This window comes from Saccopteryx bilineata, chromosome 4, assembly GCF_036850765.1.
Source record: "Saccopteryx bilineata isolate mSacBil1 chromosome 4, mSacBil1_pri_phased_curated, whole genome shotgun sequence".
Lineage (NCBI taxonomy): Eukaryota > Metazoa > Chordata > Mammalia > Chiroptera > Emballonuridae > Saccopteryx > Saccopteryx bilineata.
Genome location: NC_089493.1, coordinates 183,355,573 through 183,379,722, shown reverse-complemented (window position 1 = coordinate 183,379,722; position 24,150 = coordinate 183,355,573). Strand labels below are relative to the sequence as shown.

The following is a 24,150-nucleotide window of genomic DNA, read 5'->3' as shown; positions in this document are numbered from 1 at the left end:
TCTTCAGCTAATCAACTATTTGTCCATAAAGTAAATATGCCAGATCAAATAAAAAAGAAGAGGCATGCTGGAGGAAAGCCATTGTCGTCTTCAGGAAAATAACAGAAAAATGGATGCATAACAGTGGTATTTCGATTAGAGATATGAAAAAAATACATAGTCAGGTGGGGGAAATGACCCATATTAGGTCTAAAGTACACTAGCAAAGCAGAATTAAAAATTAAGAAATTTAAGTGCACATGGATCAAACAGCCTTATTTGAGTCATTCTGTTAGCTTGTGATTAAGAATGGACTGATTATTCCCTAATTGACGGCCTTTCCTCAGAACCTCAGGTGAGGATGCTCTTTCTAGTATAACAACAGGACTCTGTTTAGGAACAAAATGAGACCTTAATACTTAATTCAGGCTTCCTTAAAAATTCTAACCTTTAATGGGGACAGGCAAAGACCTGGTTCTCAATATATGCCAGCTCATTGGCCCTTCTTCCCTGGCATTTCAGAATCAAAATTGATTGAATGATTTAGCCAATAAGCAATTATAGAATGCTCTTAATACATCAAGAAGAAAGGATCCTAACCCACCCCTTCCCTTATTTTCTCCCTGTATCACCTTCTATATGTCTCAGCTCCATATTATATCATTAACACACAAAAGTGTTCAGTTTGAAACCAAATCTGTACTCCTTCAACTTCTAAGTGGTGAATCTAAGGTTTTTGGCTGCAAGGGTTATAGCTCTCTAGGGTAAGTCTTCCCCTTAAATAGGAAACACTGTTTCTCAAAGTCATCAATAACTAAAAATGCCATAGCCACCTCCTCTTTGAGTGACCACTCTTTTCTTACTAATGATCCCTCCAAACCCACACTGTTATTCCAAACTATTACCGGTAGTAGGATACTCAATTACTATACCACCCTCACTTCACAAGGTCACCTAGATACTAACTGATCCCAGTGTACCTAATCCCAATTTACAAACAGCAGCCCATCCAGAACTGCTTCCTTAAACCCTCCTTGAAATCAATCCTCCAGGATTGAACCCAAACCTTACAAAAGATCTTCCTTCTTGTCCAGCACATTCTATGATTCCTCTGTGAGATGAGCTCCCTGGCTTGTGCCTGGTGGTTTGAATTTACTAGACACTTCCACACTTCCAAGTAAATTTCAGTAATTGTTTTAAGAAGATATAAAACAAGCGTGGATGATTCGTAGACTACTCATTTTCAAGGTATTCTCTGACACTTTCTATTCCTTCACCTATTGCACCATAGAATCAAAATTAATATTTACATTCCTAAATTCTAGGCACTGCAAATTCTTTTTTTTTTATTTTATTTATTCATTTTTAGAGAAGAGAGAGAGAGAAACAGAGAGAGAGAAGGGGGAGGAGCAGGAAGCATCAACTCCCACATGTGCCTTGACCAGGCAAGCCCAGGGTTTCGAACCGGCGACCTCAGCATTTCCAGGTCGACGCTTTATCCACTGTGCCACTACAGGTCAGGCCTGCAAATTCTTAATAAGAAAAACATAGCTATGATAATGGGTTATCTTACTGAGTTAGCTATTTTCATTTTTACATTTTAAAGAAATACATGTTATTTTTTTCAAAAATTTTTAATTACCAGAACAGATGGCACAAATTCAACTGAATCAATTTTAAGGTTTAGTTGGCTTTATTAAATGATTCCTGGATTGGGCAGCATCCCATCTAACACCTGCAAGTGTGTTAGGAAAGTTACAGTGTACAGTGTTGCAGGAATGCAGGAAGCAACTCACAGAGGACAAAGATGCTCAGATAACTTGCTGAAGGAAAGGGGATTTATTTAGCGGACAGACCAACATGACCTAAGAGGCTTCAAAACATGAATTCCCGGAAGTCAGATTTCTTACATCTTATTATATACCTTTTCAGTGTACATGCACAGGGTATGTGATTCTTTTTTTTTTTTTTTTTTTTTTTGTATTTTTCTGAAGTTGGAAACAGGGAGGCAGTCAGACTCCCGCATGCGCCCGACCGGGATCCACCCGGCATGCCCACCAGGGGGCAATGCTCTACCCATCTGGGGTGTTGCTCTGTTGCAACCAGAGCCATTCTAGCGCCTGAGGCAGAGGCCATGGAGCCATCCCCAGCGCCCGGGCCATCTTTGCTCCAATGGAGCCTCGGCTGCAGGAGGGGAAGAGAGAGACAGAGAGGCAGGGGAGGGGGAGGGGTGGAGAAGCAGATGGGCAATTCTCCTGTGTGCCCTGGCCGGGAATCCAACCCGGGACTCATTCACGCCAGGCAGACGCTCTACCACTGAGCCAACCGGCCAGGGCCGGGTGTGTAATTCTTTTGTTTGCAAGAATAGGTAACTCTCATGTCTCCGGAGGGGAGGGGGCGTGAGGAGAGTTTTAGACCATTTATTTGTCTTAACTATTTACAAATCCTGTTTTTCTTATTTTGTGCTGCAAGTTGTCCCAGGAAGCTGATAAGGGAACTGTAATTAAGCTGGCTGACTCACTCACTCCTGCAAGCTTTCTCGCTCATCAATAGGAAAAAGGATGAGGCAAGAGAGACATTAATAAAAAAGAGAAAAAATGATTATTTGGGAGCTAAGACCTCCTTTTTTTTATTTATTTATTTGAGGGGGGTGATGCTGGAGGAAAAGGACCCATGTGACATATAACCTTACTAGTGCTTGAGAAAGGCAAGAGTGTCTAAGCTGCTGCTGGAACTTGATCAGTAACCAAAGAAACGGTAAATTCCTAACTAGCCACATATACTTTACAATGGTTCCAATTAAAAAGATAAATGAGGCCCTGGCCGTGACTCAGTGGTAGAGCATCGGCCTGGCATGCAAGAGACCTGGGTTCGATTCGGCCAGGGCACACAGGAGAAGCGCCCATCTGCTTCTCCACCCCTCCCCCTCTCCTTCCTCTCTGTCTCTCTCTTCCCCTCCCGCAGCCAAGGCTCCACTGGAGCAAAGTTTGCCCAGGCGTTGGGGATGGCTCTGTGGCCTCTGCCTCAGGCGCTAGAGTGGCTCTGGTCGCAACAGAGCGATGCCCCAGATGGGCAGAGCATTGCCCCCTGATGGGCATGCCGGGTGGATCCCGGTCGGGCGCATGCGGAAGTCTGTCTGACTGCCTCCCCGTTCCCAGCTTCAGAAAAATACAAAAAAAAAAAAAAAAAAAAAAAAGGTAAATGATTATAGAAGGCAATGCCTGTTCTTTCTACGTACATCCTGAAAAAAATACAGATATACTGCCTGACCAGGCGGTGGCGCAATGAATAGTGCATCGGATTGGGATGCGGAAGACCCAGGTTTGAGACCCTGAGTTCGCCAGGTTGAGCATGGGCTCATCTGGTTTGAGCAAAGCTCACCAGCTTGGACCCAAGGTCGCTGGCTTAAGCAAGGGGTTACTCGGTCTGCTGAAGGCCCCCGGTCAGGGCACATGAGAAAGCAATCAATGAACAACTAAAGTGTCGCAACGAAAAACTGACGATTGATGCTTCTCATCTCTCTCCGTTCCTGTCTGTCTGTCCCTATCTATCCCTCTCTCTGACTCTCTCTGTCTCTGTAAAAAATAGAATAAAATAAAATACAGATATACCATATTTCCCCATGTATAAGATGCATCCTTTTACTAAAAATTTAGGATCTAAAAACTGGGTGTGTCTTGTATTTCCCCGCTTTTTCGCACGGATGAGGAGTTGTATGAAGTTTATGATGAATAAAACTTGAATTCAATAACTTTATGTAATACTTTTTCTTTTTTCAAATTTCGGGCCCCCAAATTAAGGTGCGTCTTATACATGGGAGCGTCTTGTATATGGGGAAATACGATCATTGCTTCCAGAACCCTTCCCACACTCCCGATTCCAGGTGCTTAATGACGCTACCTTATCTGCATATTCCCTCCACCTGAGGTAAAGCTATTAATCCTTGAATATAGGTAACCAACTAAAACAGCTGATGCATAGCTATATTTTCTTTGTCCTGCTGCCTATATAATCATCTCCGAACTCTGCTCTCCAGCACTGTCCTCAGATGAGCCCAAATAAATCTTCCTTAAGCCAACAAAGGTTCAAGTCTTTTCCTCGACATTCTTAATCAGAAAATTCGAGACTCCACGACTAGATAATATTTCTGAAAGAGATCGAAACTGCAATTAAGTCCAGATTGAGGAGAGGGGGTGGCGAACAAGGTCTGAGGCTATGGGAGAGAGGGGGGAAGCTGAAGAACCCTGGAAAATGGGCGGAAAGCTCTAATTCTTAGATACATCCCCAAAGTGCAGACGAACGCCAGGTTGAGGAGGGAACGGCAAACCGGAACCTTGAAGGAAGGCGCCCTCCTAAGCCTCAGTCATGGTATATAAGAGGCCGTCAGACCAGGGCTGTGTCTTCAGTGGTTTTGAAAGTAAAAAACCTGTCACTGGAGCTACAGTGCCCAGTATAATAGCTGTTACCCGCTTATGGCTCTTAAGCACTTGAAATGTGGCTAGTCTGAAAAAGTGTAATATCCGTATGATATTTTTAAAATAGGGTTGTTGTTTTCTTAATGTGAAATGATAGTGTGGCGTTATATTTCTCTTGCACGGTGTTTCATGGGAGGGCTTTAAGCTTGGGTGGTGGGAGATGATATAAACAAATCAGGGTTTTGAAAAAAACATCACAACAGGGCTAGATATCCCAAGCAGTCGGAAGCTTGGCAATACTCGCAAGATCTCGCGAGACCCAAAGAGTTGTTAGTGCGCATGTGTCCCGCGGTGGCTGCCGGCTTCGCTAAAACAGAAAATAAAAGTGGACGGATTGTTTTTGTTTCTGTCCAGTGGGTTTTTTTTTTTTGGCCCGCGGAGACAAGACTGGTAAGGAATTATTTTGAGAACTTGGGTGGGGAGAACAGTGAGTGCAGCGGGAGCGGGGACGGTGTGGGGGACGGTGTGGGGGGCGGTGGGTGGGCGCGGGGACCGGCCCAAGGGGAGGAAGGTGAAGCTAGAGAACGCCGGAAAATGAGCTGAAAGCTTCTAAGTTTAATATATGTGGTCATGGGGTGATGAACGCCAGACTGAAGAGGGAACCGGGAACGTGGACCGAGAAGGAAGCCTTGATTTCTTCCTTTTCAGAGAGGAGGCCCGATAACAATGTCGGCTGCAGCTGTAGATACCGTTAATGCTGCCCCCATTTCGGGGTCCAAAGAGATGAGTTTGGAGGAACCGAAGAAGATGACCAGAGAGGACTGGCGAAAGAAGAAGGAGCTAGAAGAACAGCGAAAACTCGGTAATGCTCCTGCCGAAGTTGATGAAGAAGGAAAGTAAGTAGTTGTGTGTGTTGGGTATTTTTGTGTAATCTCTTCGTTTAAAATTAAAATGCTGGTTGCCTAAGTGGTAGAGTGTTGGCCCGGCATGTAGAAATCCCTGGCTCTATTCCTAGTCAGGGCACACAGGAGAAGCGACCATCGGCTGCCCCACCATCTCCCTTCTCTCTCTCTCTTTGTCTTCCCCTCCTGCAGCCAAGGCTCCCCTGGAGTAAGTTGGCCGGGGACCTGAGGATTGCTCCATGGCCTCCCCTCAGGCGCTAAAATAGCTCAGTTGCTGAGCAGTACAGCAACAGCCCCAAATGGGCCGAGCATCGCCCCTGTGGGCTTGCCAGGTGGATCGCGGTTGGGTGCATGCTGGAGTCTCTCTCTCTGCCTCCCTACTTCTCACTAAAGAAAAATAGGAAGAAAAAAAAGGAAAATTCATGTCAGCCTTACCAATTATTCATTCTTTGACAGGAAGCTATCTTTACCATTACCATCATGTTTTTCTGTATTTTATCAAACTCATATATATAAGGTTTAGTAACCAAAAAATATTGAAAGACTTATAATGAACAACTATAGTCCTTTTCAACCCTTCCCACTCCTTGTCCCACTGTACAAAAGTGACTATAAATCTTTGTATTTTTGAGATTTTTTTCTGGCTGGTACCTTCACATGTTTAAATAATATACTTAACCCATTATTTTAACCAACTCTAAAACAGTGCTAGTTTACCTCTTGCTGTGGTGCAAGATTTATCTCACTTATATACATCTTCCTTCCTCCTTCAGCTATATCAGTATTCATCATTTCTTTGTGGGTAGCTTTTCACCCTAATTTAAATTATGTTGTTGTTGTTGTTTTTTATGATAGAGCTGTCAAGCGATTCTCTCCTCTTCCTTCCCTCACCCCCAACCACCCACTGCAATATTGCTATTCTTAGATCCTGTATAGGCTGCTTTTTGTAATTGTAGTAGCAATTATTTTTAAACTTGATTCTTTAAAAAAATTTGTTTTTAATTTTATTACAGAGACATCAACCCTCATATTCCTCAGTATATTTCTTCAGTGCCATGGTATATCGATCCTTCAAAAAGGCCTACTTTAAAGCACCAGAGACCACAACCAGAAAAACAAAAACAGTACAGCTCATCTGGAGAATGGTACAACAGGGGTGTAAAAGAGGTATGTAGGCAACCTGTGTGTATCCATGTAGATATTCTTGTAAGAATTTAACAGAACAACATTAATGCAATACTATATAAAGGGGAACTAGATTACATAACCTTTTATCTGGGGTAGAGACTCTTTACTGGTTGTCTTTTTTTTTTTTTTTCTTTTTTTGTATTTTTCTGAAGTGAGAAGTAGGGAGGCAGACAAACTCCTGCATGTGCCCGACTGGGATCCACCCGGCATGATGCACTGCCCAACTGGGGCATTGCTTCGTTGCAACTGGAGCCATTCCAGCACCTGAGGCAGAGGCCATGGAGCCATCTTCAGCGCCCAGGCCAACTTTGCTCCCATGGAGGCTTGGCTGCGGGAGGGGAAGAGAGAGACAGAGAGAAAGTAGAGGGGGAGGGGTGGAGAAGCAAGTGGGCTCTTCTCCTGCGTGCCCTGGCCGGGAGTCAAACCTGGGACTTCCACACGCCTGGTTGACACTACTGCTGAGCTAGCTGGCCAGGGCCTTGTCCTCTTAAATAAATCATTTTACTAGACAATATAATGGGAGCCGATATTATTTCTAATGTATTCAGGTAAACAGAACATTTTCATTGTTTTTCTTTATACTCATTTATAGAATTCTGTAACTACTAAGTACCGCAAAGGAGCGTGTGAAAATTGTGGGGCCATGACACACAAAAAGAAAGATTGCTTTGAGGTAAATTTGCCTTTGAAATTTTTGGAAACTGTTTTCGGAATCTTTCTTTCCTTTTTTCTTGTCAGGGAGCTTAATTCTATTTCTCTAAAATTATCTACACTTAGCTAGCACTTAAATAAACTTAATTTGAGTGAAAGTAGTTCAGCATCATCAAATTTTTCTGCTGGAAGACTAACTGGTAATTTTATTAAATAAACCATAAAGTCCCTTGTTATGTTCATGTCTGCTCTATAAAGATGAAATTTTCCTCTAGGTTACAGTTACTTAGGGAAAGATTTCATCTTACTCTGTTTTCCAGAGACCTAGGCGAGTTGGAGCAAAATTTACCGGAACTAACATAGCTCCTGATGAACACGTCCAACCTCAGCTGATGTTTGACTATGACGGGAAGAGGGATCGGTGGAATGGCTACAATCCAGAAGAACACATGAAAATTGTAGAAGAGTATGCCAAAGTCGATCTGGTGAGCAAAATTCCCTGCTTTCCTAGTGTCCTTGAGTAATGCACATTTTGCTGTATCTTGATTTAGCATCTCTGTTTTTTGAGTCTTCAAGCAGTTTTAAAAGGGTGGCATTTTTGTGTAAGCCTAATTGACTAGTGAACATAAACAGTGCACTAGCCCTGTTTACTACCAATTTCTTTTTCTTTGATTCTTATGTTGTCCTTTACTCCCTGGCCTAGGTTGCAAAAAATACTGGAAGTCTGAAGCTTTTGGCTCTTTGAGGTTATAAAATTGGTTCCCAGACTGTATGTTGTCCATGGGCCTGTTTTACAGTTGTCTGAGAGCATTTTGAGTTTGGATAGAAGGGGACTAGGATAACTTGTTTCAGAGTATTGAATTTTATTTTAATTCAGCTGCATACTTTTTTCTGTTATATTTTCACCTACTCACCCCTATTCTTTAAAAACCATAGTCATGCTGCCATTTTATTTTTCTAAGGGGGAGTTAAGATTTAAAAATCATAGTATTCCATATAATCTGAATTTTATGTTTTCTTGAACAGTGAAATATATGGTAATACTGGGCCTGCCTTTTAAGAGTTAGGCATCTGTAGTCAGGTGACAGCTGCCCCTTTTGCATAGGGCTTGCTCTCTGCAGTTTACCACAGGTGCTATCTGCTTTAGTCTCCCTTCCTGCATGGTTTAAACAGGAGTCTGTAACTGTTCTGTAGGAGTCATAGGTCTAGTGCTCCAGGAAGTTTCAGAGATAACCTTGTCCAGTGACCTTATCTAAAACAATGAACTTACTCCCTTTAAGTATATTACAAAAATTAAATGTTCATTTGAATGTGATAAATAAATTGCAAATTTCTTTTTTTTTTTGGTTAGGCAAAACGAACACTGAAAGCCCAGAAACTCCAAGAAGAATTAGCCTCAGGAAAATTAGTGGAACAGGCTGTAAGTAATAAAAACGATTAATTTTTTTAAATTAAGCACTTTAAAAAAAGCACTTCAAATCTTAGTAAACAAAAAATGAGAATTGACAATTTATTATATATATCTTTTATTAGAAAAGATTTTAGGGAGAAGGAAGTACTATTGACCAGGAAGAATAAAACCGACACTGTTATACTTTTGGGGGAATACACATTGAAAGAGTATTGCCAGTTGCTAATGAGGAAAGTGTCTCTGTGACGGGTTTCAGGCTCCCCTTACATCACAATGTGGTGTTTGTTACTTGAGTAGATTTCTTCAGGCCTAAATTTTGCAGAGCTGTTTTGGCTCTAAAAATACTTATTACATGATCCTTGTAACATTTTCTTTTGGAGTTTCCAGAGAAGTAGTGAGGTTTAATGAAAATGGTATGTCTAAGACGAACACATATGACATGAATATTTATTGGGTACCTTGGTTGTTTTAATCTTTTCATTTCCTTTGTGTGATCATTATTTTATATCAGTGAAAATTCTCTAGAAATGTTCTGACTTCTAATAAAATTAACTTCACAATGACATACTTGTGTGAATAACTTAACTTTAGAACTTATGGGCTCATTACAAGTGAGAAAGATGAGAATTGTTCAGTTAAGATTTGTTACATTATCTTAACTTTTTTTTTTTTTTTTTTTTGTATTTTTCTGAAGCTGGAAACAGGGAGAGACAGTCAGACTCCCGCATGCACCCGACCGGGATCTACCCGGCACGCCCACCAGGGGGCGATGCTCTGCCCCTCTGAGGCGTCGCTCTGCCACAACCAGAGCCACTCTAGCGCGTGGGGCAGAGGCCAAGGAGCCATCCCCAGCGCCCGGGCTATCTTTGCTCCAATGGAGCCTTGGCTGCGGGAGGGGAAGAGAGAGACAGAGAGGAAGGAGGAGGGGAGTGGAGAAGCAAATGGGCGCTTCTCCTATGTGCCCTGGCCGGGAATCGAACCTGGGTCCCTCGCATGCCAGGCCGACGCTCTACCGCTGAGCCAACCGGCCAGGGCCATCTTAACTATTTTTAAAGTTGTTAAATAATCAGTAGAATTAGTAGAATAAAATAACAATGTTTTTCTTTCTGTCATGATACAGAATTCTCCAAAACACCAGTGGGGAGAAGAGGAACCAAATTCTCAGATGGTAATGGATATTTGCCTTCTCTGGGTGTATGTTAAATTTTTAATTCCTGTTAGCTAAATATAATGATATAACTATTACTGGTTATATTAATACATACTTAATGATAATAGCTTTAACGAACACAAATGAATGTGAGCGTGGTTAAAGAGAAGTTCAAGGAAAACAACTAAATGCTTTTTTTCTTACTGTGCTTTTTCCCTCCTTTCAGGAAAAAGATCATAACAGTGAAGATGAGGATGAAGATAAATATGCCGATGATATTGACATGCCTGGACAGAACTTTGACTCTAAGAGACGGATTACCGTTCGGAATCTCAGGATTCGAGAAGATATTGCAAAAGTAAGCCTGGCTGACTTAATGTACACATTCAAAACATATTTATCTTCCCAGCCTAAATTTTACCTACTTAGCTGGTATCTGGCATATCGGTAATACAGTCAGTCATTCCAAAATTAGGTATCATTCTGGTTTTTTCTCTTCATCTGTGCCCCAGAATGCATTCACACATAGACTTGATTGTGATCAACTTCTAGTCTGCTGAAATTCTGTTTTTGGAAGTAAACAGTAAACATTAATGCAGTCTTGAAACGTTTTTCTCTTCTAGTATTTGCGGAATTTAGATCCAAATTCTGCTTACTACGATCCCAAAACGAGAGCGATGAGAGAGAATCCCTACGCCAATGCAGGAAAGAATCCCGATGAGTAAGCATCGAGCTAAATGTACAAATTTCCTGATTGGGGTGGGGGTGGGAGGGGCTTCTCATTGTAAAACTGAATCTGACTTAAAATGAACATCATCTATGGTTGGGTCAGAAAAATATCTTTCCTTAAAAAAATCAATCTCTGAAATAATTTTTTTTCAATTTATGTTTACAGAGTGAGCTACGCAGGGGATAACTTTGTTAGGTACACGGGAGATACCATTTCAATGGCTCAGACACAGTGTAAGTGTTTGCTCTGTTGTCAAGGCACTTTGTATCAGCTCACAAGAAATTTGGGGGCATTTTTAAAACACTGTGCAGCTGGCAACTTACTCAGATGTTTTCATTGCCCTAGTGTTTGCCTGGGAAGCCTATGACAAGGGATCTGAGGTGCATCTGCAGGCCGATCCTACCAAGCTAGAGCTGTTGTATAAGTCCTTCAAAGTCAAAAAAGAGGACTTCAAAGAGCAGCAGAAAGAAAGCATCCTGGAAAAGGTAATTTTGGCTGAAATGCTAAGGAATGTGTCTTAAAGAGAAATGACCAGTTAATAAGCATGTCATCTGCATTTGAAGTACAGTACAAAGAGGGTCCCTTTTAATCCATCAAGAATAGTTCTTTCCATTGACGTAATCATTTAGCAAAAAGGATCAGTATAGCTGTATCTCTGAGCTTTAGTAGCAAAACTAACCACCCTAAAATTTAGTAACTTAAAAGCATTTTTTTTCCCTCATGATTCTATATGTCAGCTGGGCCTTCTGATCTGGGCCTATTCATCTGAGGCTGGGTGGTCTGGGATGGCCTCACTCTGGTCTCTCACAGCTAGTGGGCAGGTTGTCCTAAAGGAACCTTATCCAGAGCAGCTCATCTCCGCCCCACCTGAACTCTCATCCTTTCGCAGGCTAGTCCAGCTTCTTTGCGTGGCATTCTCAGAATACTGGTAACAAAAAATACGCCTCAGTGCACAAGTGCTTTTCAGACCTCTGCGGCGTCACAGTTGCCAGTTTCTCATAGGCTGCAGCAGGTCACGTGACCGAGCCCAGATCCAACGAATGCAAAATATGCTGTCTCTTCAGGGGAGGAGCAAAGTCACTTGGCAAATGGGCATGTGTACAGGATAAGGGGAATGTATGGCCACATTCAGCAGATCAATAGCAACTGAGACACCTTGTATTTGCCTATGAAAATTTGATGGTGTTTTTCCTTCTTACTGTGTTTTATATAACAAGGCCGTAAAGAGTGTTCTTTTAAGCTTTCTGATTGGAAGTAGATGTTTCAGTAGAGAATTGAATGCACATCTTTGCTTTAAAATGCATTTAATAATGTTCGATGTCCTTTTAGTATGGTGGCCAAGAACATTTGGATGCCCCTCCAGCTGAATTGCTTCTAGCTCAGACGGAAGACTATGTGGAGTATTCAAGACACGGGACGGTCATCAAAGGGCAGGAGCGGGCTGTCGCCTGCTCTAAGTATGAGGAGGACGTGAAGATCCACAATCACACGGTATGTGTTCAAGAACCAGAACCGGTTTTGTCTTTGTTCGCACTCTGCTCTGGCTTCTTCTGTTTTTATGTTACAACTTCAATATTGTTTCATTGCTGTGCTTTTCTTTTCTTACATTTTAAGTTTGTTTTATGAATTATTTCCAAAAATAGAAAAAAATGTAAAGAATACCATGCTGTTCATCCATATACCCACCACCTAGATTCAGAGTTGTTTTACATTTGCCATCTGTGCTTTGTCTAGGTATGTGCACATACACATGTGAAAATGCGTGTGTCTATTTTATATTTATATTTTTTTGCCTGAAATATTTTGAAATTTTCAATACACCCATAAACACTATATCATGTGTCTCTTAAAATTAAGAATATTCTTTTTTGTAGCAGCATTACTACTTCAGAAAACTGACAACCCCTTAATAGCATCTAATTTCTTGGCCTCATTCACATTTTCCAAAATATATTTTAAATAGCATTTTGAAGGTTTTTTTGTTTTATTTGTTTTGTTTTGTGAGAATCCAATGAAAGTTTGTTTTAATTGTTATTGGATTGTTATGGCTCTTTTCTACAGTGGATCTCTCCTTTTTCAAGACATTTTTACAGACCCAGCTAGTTATCCTTTAAACCAGGGGCCCCCAAACTTTTTACACAGGGGGCCAGTTCACTGTCCCTCAGACCATTGGAGGGCCGGACTATTAAAAAAAAACAACAACTATGAACAAATCCCTATGCACACTGCATATATCTTATTTTAAAGTAAAAAAACCAAAATGGGAACAAATATAATATTTAAAATAAATAACAAGTAAATTTAAATCAACTAACTGACCAGTATTTCAATGGGAACTATGGGCCTGCTTTTGACTATTGAGATGGTTAATGTGCTCCTCTCACTGACCACCAATGAAAGAGGTGCCTCTTCCAGAAGTGTGGCGGCGGCCAGATAAATGGCCTCAGGGGGCCACATGTGGCCCGCGGGCCGTAGTTTGGGGACCTCTGCTTTAAACTGTCTCATATTCTGTGGCTCACTGGTGATACACTATATAACTTTTCTTCTATTTGTTATATTTCCTGTAATTAAGAATTCAGATTTAAAGGGCTAATTAGATGTGTTAAATATTTATTTATTTACGTATTTATTTTTATCAATTGATTTTAGATAGAGAGGAAGGAAGAGAGAGAGAGAGAAACATTGATTTGTTGTTCCACTTATTTATGCATTCATTGGTTGGTTGATTCTTGTATGTGTCCTGACCGGAGATCAAACCTACAACCTTGTGGCGGGGCAAACTAACCAACTGAGCTATTCAGCCAGGGCGATATGTTAAATAGGTTAACAAGAACACTTCATAGGTGATGCAGAATGCTTCATATTGCATCATACCATAAAGCATATAATGTCACTTGCTGTATTCTTGAAGAACCCGAACTATAGTTGTCTCTTCGAGTTAAGGGTTAAAAGTTGAACTACCTGTAGGTGCCACGCTAGTAAACCGACATGAGTGAAGTGAGCCTGACACTTTGTCTAATAGGACCATTCACTCTTCAGCAACAGCCAGTTCTTGCCAAGCAGGAGTGTGGGCCCTGAACTTCCTTGTCTTTAATTTTTCAACAGCAGTCATTTATCCTAAATTTTTTAATACGTTTTAGGAATAATGTATAAGACCACTGTCCTAAAATGCCTGCTTCTCACACTTGAGGTCATGCCAGCCTTTGCTTGTTAACTAGCCCTAGAATTCCCATAATTTTCCTCCTAGATTACCTTTAAAAGGGCTGTATTTTATACTCTTAGCACAGCACGTGAGAGTCTCTAGTTCAGGTTCCATTGTAAGTAACCTCTCTCTCTCTCTCTCTCTTTGCAGCATATCTGGGGATCTTACTGGAAGGAAGGCCGATGGGGATACAAATGCTGTCACTCTTTCTTCAAGTATTCCTATTGTACTGGAGAAGCTGGGAAGGAGAGTGCTGTAAGTAGTTGTCCTCTAGTTCTTACCGCTGTAAAACAACCAAAGCTCTCAGGTCGCAGTCTGTATGAAACATACGTCCTCATGTCTCCAATTTGAGCTTTTTCTTCCGTGGTTGATAGCTATGATACTCAAGTCCAGTTACACGTCTCTTCCCACAGAATTCAGAGGAATGTATAGTGAATGATACAACCGGAGAAGAAGCCGTGAAGAAACCTCAAACCCTCATGGAGGTAAGTTGATAATCATTTGCCCTGAATTTTTTAAATCCCTGAGGGAGAACTTAAAAACTTGCACAAGAGCTTTGTTTTTGCATTAATAACACTCTGTTTTAATCCTCCCTGTCAGATGCATCAGGAAAAACTAAAAGAGGAGAAGAAGAAGAAGAAGAAGAAGAAGAAGCATCGAAAGAGCAGCTCAGATAGCGATGGCGAAGAGAAGAAACACGAGAAACTGAAAAAGGTACTTGGTGAAGTCCAAGTAGTAAAGTGACGACCAGGTTCTTTATAGGTCAGGGATCTTAGGAAACACATTATCTAGTCCTGTGCCCAAGCTCATTTCCGGTCACCTGGTATCTGGTATGGGATGCAGATGGAGGTTTTGTGTGTCTCACTACTGCCTGCTTCTTGGAATATTTGACAGATACTGCTGATGCAGGGAGGAAATGAGCTTTGTAAAGCTGTAATTGCAGAGTTCTGTAGAGCCTGGCACTCAGTGTGTTCCCTCTCACGTAGGCGCTGAATGCAGAGGAGGCCCGCCTTCTTCACGTCCAGGAGCTCATGCAGGTGGATGAGAGGAAGCGGCCTTACAACTGCATCTATGAAACGCGGGAGCCCACCGAGGAGGAAATGGAGGCTTACAGGATGAAGCGCCAGAGGCCAGATGACCCCATGGCCTCTTTCCTTGGACAGTAGGGACCAGTCACAGACGGTTGCCCACAATAAACACAACAGACAAAATACTCTTTTCAGCTTCTTGCCGATGGTTGTATTGATAGATGGCAAAGTCAGTGTGTGCTGCTCTTGCTGTCTGACTTTAATAAAGCTTCCAGTAAATCCATTCCTTTCCACGCTGAACAAACAGAAGAAAAACAAAGAGGAGGTACATTAAATCCGGATTAAGATTTTATTTCCAATTTTATACTAGTAACATGGAATGAGGCCCTGGTGCATGCGCCGGCTCGCTCTCTTCTCTCTTTCACTCAACAGTCGAGTCTTAAACATTATTTATTCCCTTTTTATGGCCCTTTATCTAGTGTTTGACACATGTTAAAGGTAGATTAATTACTCTTTCTCAAAACTAGGTCTTCATTTTTTTAAAATAAGTAGTAACTGTAATTGTAGTATTTTTATAGACATTTGTTTCTGCTGTAAGGTTTTCCTGGTCTGCAGCTAAAAGAAATTCGAGCTGAGCCCTGGCCGGATAGTACCATTGATTAGAGGGTCGCCTCAATGCTCAGAGGTTGCCTGTTTGATCCCCCGTCAGGGCATATACAGGAACAAACAGATATGTCGATCTCTCTCACTCCCTCCCCCACCCTAAAATCAATCAAATTTTTAAAAAAATAGATCTAGAAGGAAGTTTCCAGAAAGTGTGAATAACTTTATCCTCTCTGGTAATAATTCTGTTTTCATTTGTTTGTAAAATTTCAAATTTTCAAATTTTTCCTTGTTTCTTACACCTGGTACTAAATGTGTTAGCCTTTGGAAAAAGATCTATTTTGTCATTCTTGAGTCAGAATTGATCAATCAGTACTAGGTCCTTTACCATTCTGGACATGAACCTTTAGACACAGAAATCCATTCCTTTATTGTAGAGGATATAATTTGTGATACAATCATGAATATTAAATTTGATTTTAAAAGCTTATAGACTTCCCTTACACCTAATGTTTGTAGCCAGCAGGTGTCACTTTGTAAAATTTACAAAAGCAAAACCTGAAATTTAAGGTTTCTACAAAGAATTATAAGGATAGCTTGTAGGGCTCACTAGTAACTCAGAATGCCATGATCCTCAGGCCTCTTCTAAGAACATTGTGAAAATAATTACAGTTAAAACTAGTTAAAACCCCTGACATGAGTACATTGACTTCCAACAGCTCGTTGGATTTTCTAAGCTGCCAAAACCTGTGAGGATACGGCATTAAATTAGCATCTCAGAAATAATTCTGGCAGGAGAGTAACTGAATCAAACTGTCAAGTACTATGGATATCTACATGGTATCGAGATTCAGACTGGTATGAAATTTTTTTTTTTTTTCTTTTTTACAGAGGCAGAGATAGACAGGGACAGACAGACAGGAACAGAGAGAGATGAGAAGCATCAATCATCAGTTTCTCGTTGCGCGTTGCGACTTCTTAGTTGTTCATTGATTGCTTTCTCACATGTGCCTTGACCGTGGGCCTTCAGCAGACCGAGTAACCCCTTGCTGGAGCCAGCGACCTTGGGTCCAAGCTGGCGAGCTCTTTGCTCAAGCCAGATGAGCCCGCGCGCGACCTCGGAGTCTCGAACCTGGGTACTTCCGCATCCCAGTCCGACGCTCTATCCACTGCGCCACCGCCTGGTCAGGCCTGGTATGAATTTTTTTTTTTTTTTTTTTTTTTCATTTTTCTGAAGCTGGAAACGGGGAGAGACAGTCAGACAGACTCCCGCATGCGCCCGACCGGGATCCACCCGGCACGCCCACCATGGGGCGATGCTCTGCCCACCAAGGGGGCGATGCTCTGCCCATCCTGGGCGTCGCCATGTTGCGACCAGAGCCACTCTAGCGCCTGAGGCAGAGGCCACAGAGCCATCCCCAGTGCCCGGGCCATCTTTGCTCCGAGGGAGCCTTGGCTGCGGGAGGGGAAGAGAGAGACAGAGAGGAAAGCGTGGCGGAGGGGTGGAGAAGCAAATGGGCGCTTCTCCTGTGTGCCCTGGCCGGGAATCGAACCCAGGTCCTCCGCACGCTAGGCCGACGCTCTACCGCTGAGCCAACCGGCCAGGGAGGCCTGGTATGAAATTTTTAAATGCAAATAGATCTAATTCTTAAGCACTTAAAGAATGTCAAAAGTTTATGTTTTCATATTCCTACTTTAACATGGGATAGTTCAACATGAAGTGTGAGATTGGTATTTATTTTGTATCTTATTTATCTTTTGTTAATAAAGGTATATAATTGAGAATATTTAAATGAATGAAATGGTTTGTAGCATTATTTCAAATATTTGGTAGAAAAAGTGGTTGGTGATCGGGCTCTGAGGGAGCCTGGATTAGTTTCTGTGAGTTTGAATCAGAAATTTTCAGGGTTGTTTAACTCAAAAAATGCGTCACCTATCTTTCTGGGCCTCTGTTCCCTCTTCTGTGAAAACTAATTTACTCTGAATTTAGGAAGAATCCTGTAGTATCTGAAATCATGCCTTATTTTTGTTTCAATTTGGAAGAAAGGTAATAGCCAGAACATTACTCAAGATACATGTTTTGGCCCTGGCCAGTTGGCTCAGTGGTAGAGCGTCAGCCTGGCGTGCAGGAGTCCCGGGTTCGATTCCCGGCCAGGGCACACAGGAGAAGCGCCCATCTGCTTCTCCACCCCACCCCCTCTCCTTCCTCTCTGTCTCTCTCTTCCCCTCCCGCAGCCAAGGCTCCACTGGATGGAGCAAAGTTTGCCGGGGTGCTGAGGATGGCTCTGGGGTCTCTGCCTCAGGCGCTAGAATGGCTCTGATTGCGGCAGAGTGACGCCCCAAGATGGGCAGAGCATCGCCCCCTGGTGGGCATGCCCGGTGGATCCCGGTCAGGCGCATGCGGGAGTCTGTCTGACTGCCTCCCCGTTTCCAGCTTCGGAAAAAATACAAAAAAAAAAGATATGTGTTTTGATTTTATCTCAATAACAGCTGTAGTTTTCATGTTACCTTCTCAAAAGAACTGCATGGGATAATAGATGGTGTCTCTACTTCACAGTAAGCACGTGGGCTTAAAGAGTCCCAGCAGTCTGCACGAAGCCTAAGAATTAGAAGTGTCGAGGTGAGGACATGAAGCCAGGTATCTCTTGACTCTAAAGCCTGTTCCTTTCTCAGGTATTTAAAAGGCCCTGGTTCTTGGGCCTTTTGCAATTTCTACCATTAACAGAAACCTAGAGCAAGCCCTCTCAGTCTTTACCAACTTCACTCCCAGCACCTTAAAGTGATGCATCTGTCTTACATTCTTGAGCACTCCATGATCCCTCAGCCCTGTGGGATGCTTCTGACAAGATTGGCTTGGCTATACAATAAAAGGAATGAAATGTCATTTTCTTGAGTGTGTATGAATTCTGGATGAAAACTCCCGCCTCCAAATTGAAAAGAGGGCTATAATTGAGTTTGTTTCTTTAAACAATGTTTTCTAGTTTCTCCCTTGAGGTTTATCACTAAAATCTCTCTAATTTAGGTTTAATACTTTAAGGTCCTGTTAAAACGAATTGTAAATAAAAGTTTTTTCTCAAATGGTTGATGATTCTCAGGGAATTCATCTGCATGCTCTAATTTATGGAAGGGGTAGAGGGTGACCTGCATTAGCAGGAGGGCCCAAACTCTGGAACAGGGGTCTCCAAACTTTTTACACAGGGGGCCAGTTCACTGTCCTTCAGACCATTGGAGGGCTGCCAAATACAGTGGTCCTCTCACTGACCACCAATGAAAGAGGTGCCCCTTCCAGAAGTGCAGCGGGGGGGCGGATAAATGACCTCAGGGGGTCGCGTTACGGCCCGCGGACTGTAGTTTGGGGACGCCTGCAAGCACATCCTCCACCGTGATTATCTTAATGGAATTTATAACTGGTCCATTTGCCTGAATGTTTAATTTGGGAGAACAATGAGCTCCCTTCTCTTTTTCTTCGCTCCCAGAGAAAATGGTCAATTACTGGAGTTTTGCAAGTTCAAAGCCTGACATACTATGAAACTTTATTTCCAATGCGCTGAAGAACTGTGTAGACTTTATAGTGCCTTCCATGCTTTAGATTGCATATTTCTGCCAGACACACACACACACACACAAAAACTGCAACTCCACGTACACGTTGAAATAAAAGGTGGGACGGGGGGTAGGGTATTTCTGCCAGCGCGCATGCTCCTTAACCAGGCCAGCCGAGCCCTCCGCCGGTGACCAGTGCGCCTGCGTGCCGGGAGCCGCCTCGCCCAGTCTGCGGGCGGGAAGCCACCCGCAGAACCCGGATGGAAGCCCGCCGCGGCTGGGCGGAGGTGTCGGCGAACGCCTCGGTGTCGTCCCTCTCCGCGGGTACCTGCTCCGAGGTCACACCTGCGGAACCGCCGCCTTGACTAGTTCCGATGCCCGAAGGCCGGGCCCCCGACAGAGCGGAACGTGACCTGCATCCTGAAACGGGCGCTTAGAGACGCCCGAGCATCCTTTGGGCCTGTGCCCGGGCTCGGAGGCGGGCGGGCGGGGACCGAGCCGGGCCTTCCGTGCCCCACGGGGCAGCTTCACAGGCCGCCTTCCTCATAAGCCCCGGTCCGCCCCGCGGGGCCGAGCAGCGTGTGCTCCCCGCGCATGCTCACCACTGACACCCCAGCGACCCTCCCAGGTAGGTACCAGTGTCATCCCCGGGGGAGCAGCCGCGGCTCGGAGAGGTCCCAGCCTGCAGGGGACAAAGCCGGGGTCCCAGGCTTCCGCCTCTGGAGCGCTTGCCGTCCCTTGCCTCCGCGCTGTGTGCTTTGCACTGTGGAGTGGAGAGACCGAATGCCCTGCCTGCCCACACCCCGCACCTGCGCGGCCTGGCACCGAAGTTGAATTTCGAGTTTTAGCTTTACAGCTGCACTTTGGGGGTGTCCCTGCTGAAGTATTTACTGCTCACAGAAATTAGGGGATATTTTATCGCTTCCTATTCTTTCTGAAATATCCCCTAGTTTCTGTGAGCAGTATATATACATGTTAGCATCCCCCAGATAGTTCTCTCATGTGACTGTTCACCCTTAACTGTATTGTTTCTCTCTCTCTCTCAATCTTGATACTTTTTCCTGTCTACTCTTATAGTACTTCATAAACTTGCAAAAGCATACTACTTTGTTATATCTTTCATTTTACATCTTATAATAGCCTCAAAGAATGATGTATTCTAAAAAAAAAAAAAAAAGGAGTTACATCTGTCATAAGAAGATTTTGGCTTTTTTGTGTTTTTTTGTTTTGTTTTTTTTGCTTGGTTTACTGTTCAGGGTGGAAAGTTTCAGCACACATAAAAACAGCAAGAATGGTGGAATACTGTGTAGCCATCATCCAGCTGCAACAGTTAACATCTCAAGGCCTATCTGATGTCTTCTATCTCCACCCCACTTTGTGTGTGCGCATGTGTGCCAAGGCACACTATTTCAAAGGAAATCCCGACAGCATTTCACTTGTAAATAATTGAGTCTGTATTTCTTTTTTTCTTTTTCTTTTTTTTTTTTCCTGAGGTTGGAAACAGGGAGGCAGTCAGACAGACTCCCACATGTGCCCTACCGGGATCCACCCGGCATGCCCACCAGGGGGCGATGCTCTGCCCATCTGGGGCATCGCTCTGTCGTGACCAGAGCCACTCCAGCGCCTGGGGCAGAGGCCAAGGAGCCATCCCCAGTGCCCGGGCCATCCTCCGCTCCAATGGAGCCTTGGCTGCGGGAGGGGAAGAGAGAGACAGAGAGGAAGGAGAGGGGGAGAGGTGGAGAAGCAGATGGGCACCTCTCCTGTGTGCTCTGGCTGGGAATCGAACCCGAGACTTCCGCCGCCAGGCCGACGCTCTACCTACCACTGAGCCAACCAGCCAGGGCCCAGTGATGCTTTTTTAATGCTTACATGTTTTAGAATATTGTGATTACTAAAGGCAGAAGTGAAAATGGTGAGGTTCTAAAACACAAGAGGGCCTTTTGGCCTGACCAGGCGGTGGCGCAGTGGATAGAGCTTCAGACTGGAATGCGGAGGACTCAGGTTCGAGACCCCAAGGTCGCCAGCTTGAGCGCGGGCTCATCTGGTTTGAACAAAGCTCACCAGCTTGGAACCAAGGTAGCTGGGCCGAGCAAGGGGTTACTTGGTCTGCTGAAGGCCCATGGTCAAGGCACATGTGAGAAAGCAATCAATGAACAACTAAGGTGTCACAACGAAAAATTGATGATTGATGTTTCTCATCTCTCTTTGTTCCTGTCTATCCCTCTCTCTGTGTCTGTAAAAAAGGGGGGGGGGGCTTTCGGGTGGTAAGTTCGTCTTGGAGGATCTTGAAGATTTTTGCTACCTGCCCTCACTCTTTGAGGGAGCTAGAGAAGAATACTGTAAAGGAATTTTTCTAAAAATTATTTGGTTGGAGACAAGTAAATCATCGATCAAAATATACTTGAGTAGCATAGTCAGTATGAATAGCAACGGGTGTTTAACTGGTCCTTTAATTTCTAATGAGACTGAATGAAAAAGCTCTGTCCCCAAAATATTCGTGGTAAATACAGGGGTAGGCAAAAGAAGGTTTATAGATACGAGTACACAAAACTCAGTTTACTCTTGTATTACTCTTTATTAATTATTGTGTTATTTACTTGTATTACTACTGTAAGCCTACTTTTGCCCACTACTTTACATAGCAATACAGAAAGCCGTGTTTGTTATGTTGATGTCTTAATTTGATTGTTATCAATTAGGAGAGGCTCTAAATACAGTTGGTTCTCTAGTCTCATTACTTGACAATAGAAGGCTTAACCTCGGCTTTTTAAACTTGAAATCATCTTTGCTGATTGGCAGGCATCTTCCAGTTTTTAACAGACAGCCATCTAGCAAATCAACTTTTTAGTTACATCAAAGTACATTTTACAAAAACCTAGGTAATCTTGGCAGAGCCACTTGAAAGCTTGAAGTAAATATTCTCAACTTACTGTGATTTTTTTTTTAATGGCCAAAGTGGGTGTTTGGATTTAAATGTGTCCCTGTTAAGTTTTCAGCCACATTCTGTGTCATAGGATTTTGGAAATTTGGAGGATCACTTATTTATCTAGGGAATAGAATTGTTTTCTAAGTTATGTTTTGTAGTAAGGTGCCAAAAAGCTGCAAAATTAATATTGATATTTTGGGAAGAAAGGTCAGGCTTCCTGTCCCGTCCTTCCTTTAGGGAGGGGAGGGAGAAGAAATGTGGAAGTTTCCTGGCTTGCAGAAACGTACTGTGTAGGAGGCACCCTTCTACTAGGAAGCTTATAGAGCATTTTATTAATTTGGGCTAGGCGTGCAGAGAAATTTTGTAAAAATGACTTTTAGGCCCTGGCCGGTTGGCTCAGCGGTGGGGCGTCGGCCTGGCGTGCGGGGGACCCAGGTTCGATTCCTGGCCGGGGCACATGGGAGAGGCGCCCATTTGCTTCTCCACCCCCCCCTTCCTCTCTGTCTCTCTCTTCCCCTCTCGCAGCCGAAGCTCCATTGGAGCAAGGATGGCCCGGGCGCTGGGGATGGCTTCTTGGCCTCTGCCCCGGGCGCTGGAGTGGCTCTGGTCGAGGCAGAGCGACGCCCTGGAGGGGCAGAGCATTGCCCCCTGGTGGGCAGAGCGTCGCCCCTGGTGGGCGTGCCAGGTGGATCCCGGTCGGGCGCATGCGGGAGTCTGTCTGGCTGTCTCTCCCTGTTTCCAGCTTCAGAAAATAAAGAAGAAAAAAAAAATGACTTTTATACTTGTGATTTACTCCAACTCAGGATGGCCAATAGCATTGTATTGTAAATGCAGGAGATTGGATTCCCTCCCTTTCCCCCACACCTGTAAGGAAGCAGGTAAATGGCTAGCCAGGTGCAGGAAGAGAGACTGAAAAAAACCTTTTCCTATTTGATGAGCCATTTGCAGGCATTTATCCCCTAGCGCCATGGAAACTACCCCTCCCCTCCTGAAAACGTATAATTAATGTATATATCTCTAAACAAAGGAATGGCAAATGAACACTAGAAAATTTAGGAATATCTTTTAATATGTAGAATAACATTTTTGCTATTGTGTTACCTTGTAAGTTTTGATATATAGAAATGTTTTTTATAAATCCTATAGACAAATGTTATAAGCTTGCTAATGAATTGTGTCCCATCACTCTCCTCCTTTTCCCGCCAGCGTGTGTGTGTGTGTGTGTGTGTGTGTGTGTGTGTGTGTGTGTGTGCGCGCAAAGGTATATAACCTGCCGCAAGGGCTGTGCCCGGGGCACGATTTGGGTCTGCAAATGCCCCGTGTTAGTCATATGTGGCGGCAGATTTAATAAATCTCCTCCTTTAATAAAACCCTTCAAAATTCATCTGGACTTGGTGTCTCTACGTAAACCCGCAGAATTGAGGTACGGGCACTTTACAACAGTTTGAGCCTACCTTTGTATTATACACCTTTGCTCATTGTTTAGGAGGAAGAAAAACAGCAAGGAGGTTGTCATCAATCCGGAAAACTTAGATACCTATTAAAGCATTTAAACTGTTTACTTGGGCCCTGGCCGGTTGGCTCAGCGGTAGAGCGTCGGCCTGGCGTGCGGGGAACCCGGGTTCGATTCCCGGCCAGGGCACATAGGAGAAGCGCCCATTTGCTTCTCCACCCCCCCTCCTCCTTCCTCTCTGTCTCTCTCTTCCCCTCCCGCAGCCAAGGCTCCATTGGAGCAAAAATGGCCCGGGCGCTGGGGATGGCTCCTTGGCCTCTGCCCCAGGTGCTGGAGTGGCTCTGGTTGCGGCAGAGTGACCCCCTGGTGGGCAGAGCGTAGCCCCTGGTGAGCATGCTGGGTGGATCCGGTCGGGCGCATGCAGGAGTCTGTCTGACTGTCTCTCCCCGTTTCCAGCATCAGAAAAATAAAATAAATAAATAAATAAAATAAAAATAAACTGTTTACTTGAGCACCCTACAGCTAGGAACTGGCCTAAAGGACATATTTTTATTCCTCTCAGTCTGTGTAGTAAGATATTTATTAGAATTACCTGGACAACTTTATTTATTTATTTATTTTACTAATTTTAATGGGGTGACATTGATAAATCAGGGTACATATGTTCAGAACAACTTTATTTTTTATTCTTTTATCCTATTAGTTCTAAGGTAATACAGGGGTGTGTATACTTCCAGAGGGGATCCTAGTGACTACGACGGGCATCTCTTGGTAAAGATTACTGTTCACAAGAATTATCTAAAATGCTTATTTAGAACACAGATGCTGAGCCCCTATTCCAGAGCCAGGGATTTGGAATCTTGAAGGTGGGGCCCAGCAATCTGCATTTTAGCAAGATCCCTCCATTTACTAAACTAGGAAAACACTGCTGTGGGTGAGGTCAAATCACAGGAATGCTGCTTATTTTCC

At 43.5% G+C, this 24,150-nt stretch overlaps 1 protein-coding gene across 1 annotated transcript; it reads left to right on the top strand.

Moving 5' to 3' along the window:
- Positions 1-4,738: 4,738 nt before the first annotated feature.
- SLU7 (SLU7 homolog, splicing factor) lies at positions 4,739-14,841 on the top strand. Its single transcript, XM_066273191.1, has 16 exons — positions 4,739-4,844; positions 5,103-5,290; positions 6,310-6,463; positions 7,077-7,157; positions 7,456-7,620; positions 8,487-8,555; positions 9,667-9,714; positions 9,923-10,054; positions 10,320-10,417; positions 10,592-10,659; positions 10,772-10,911; positions 11,756-11,917; positions 13,779-13,883; positions 14,042-14,113; positions 14,229-14,342; positions 14,615-14,841. The coding sequence occupies exons 2-16, from the start codon at positions 5,121-5,123 to the stop codon at positions 14,792-14,794; spliced, it is 1,758 nt and encodes a 585-aa protein (XP_066129288.1). The 5' UTR covers positions 4,739-4,844; positions 5,103-5,120; the 3' UTR covers positions 14,795-14,841.
- Positions 14,842-24,150: the final 9,309 nt, after the last annotated feature.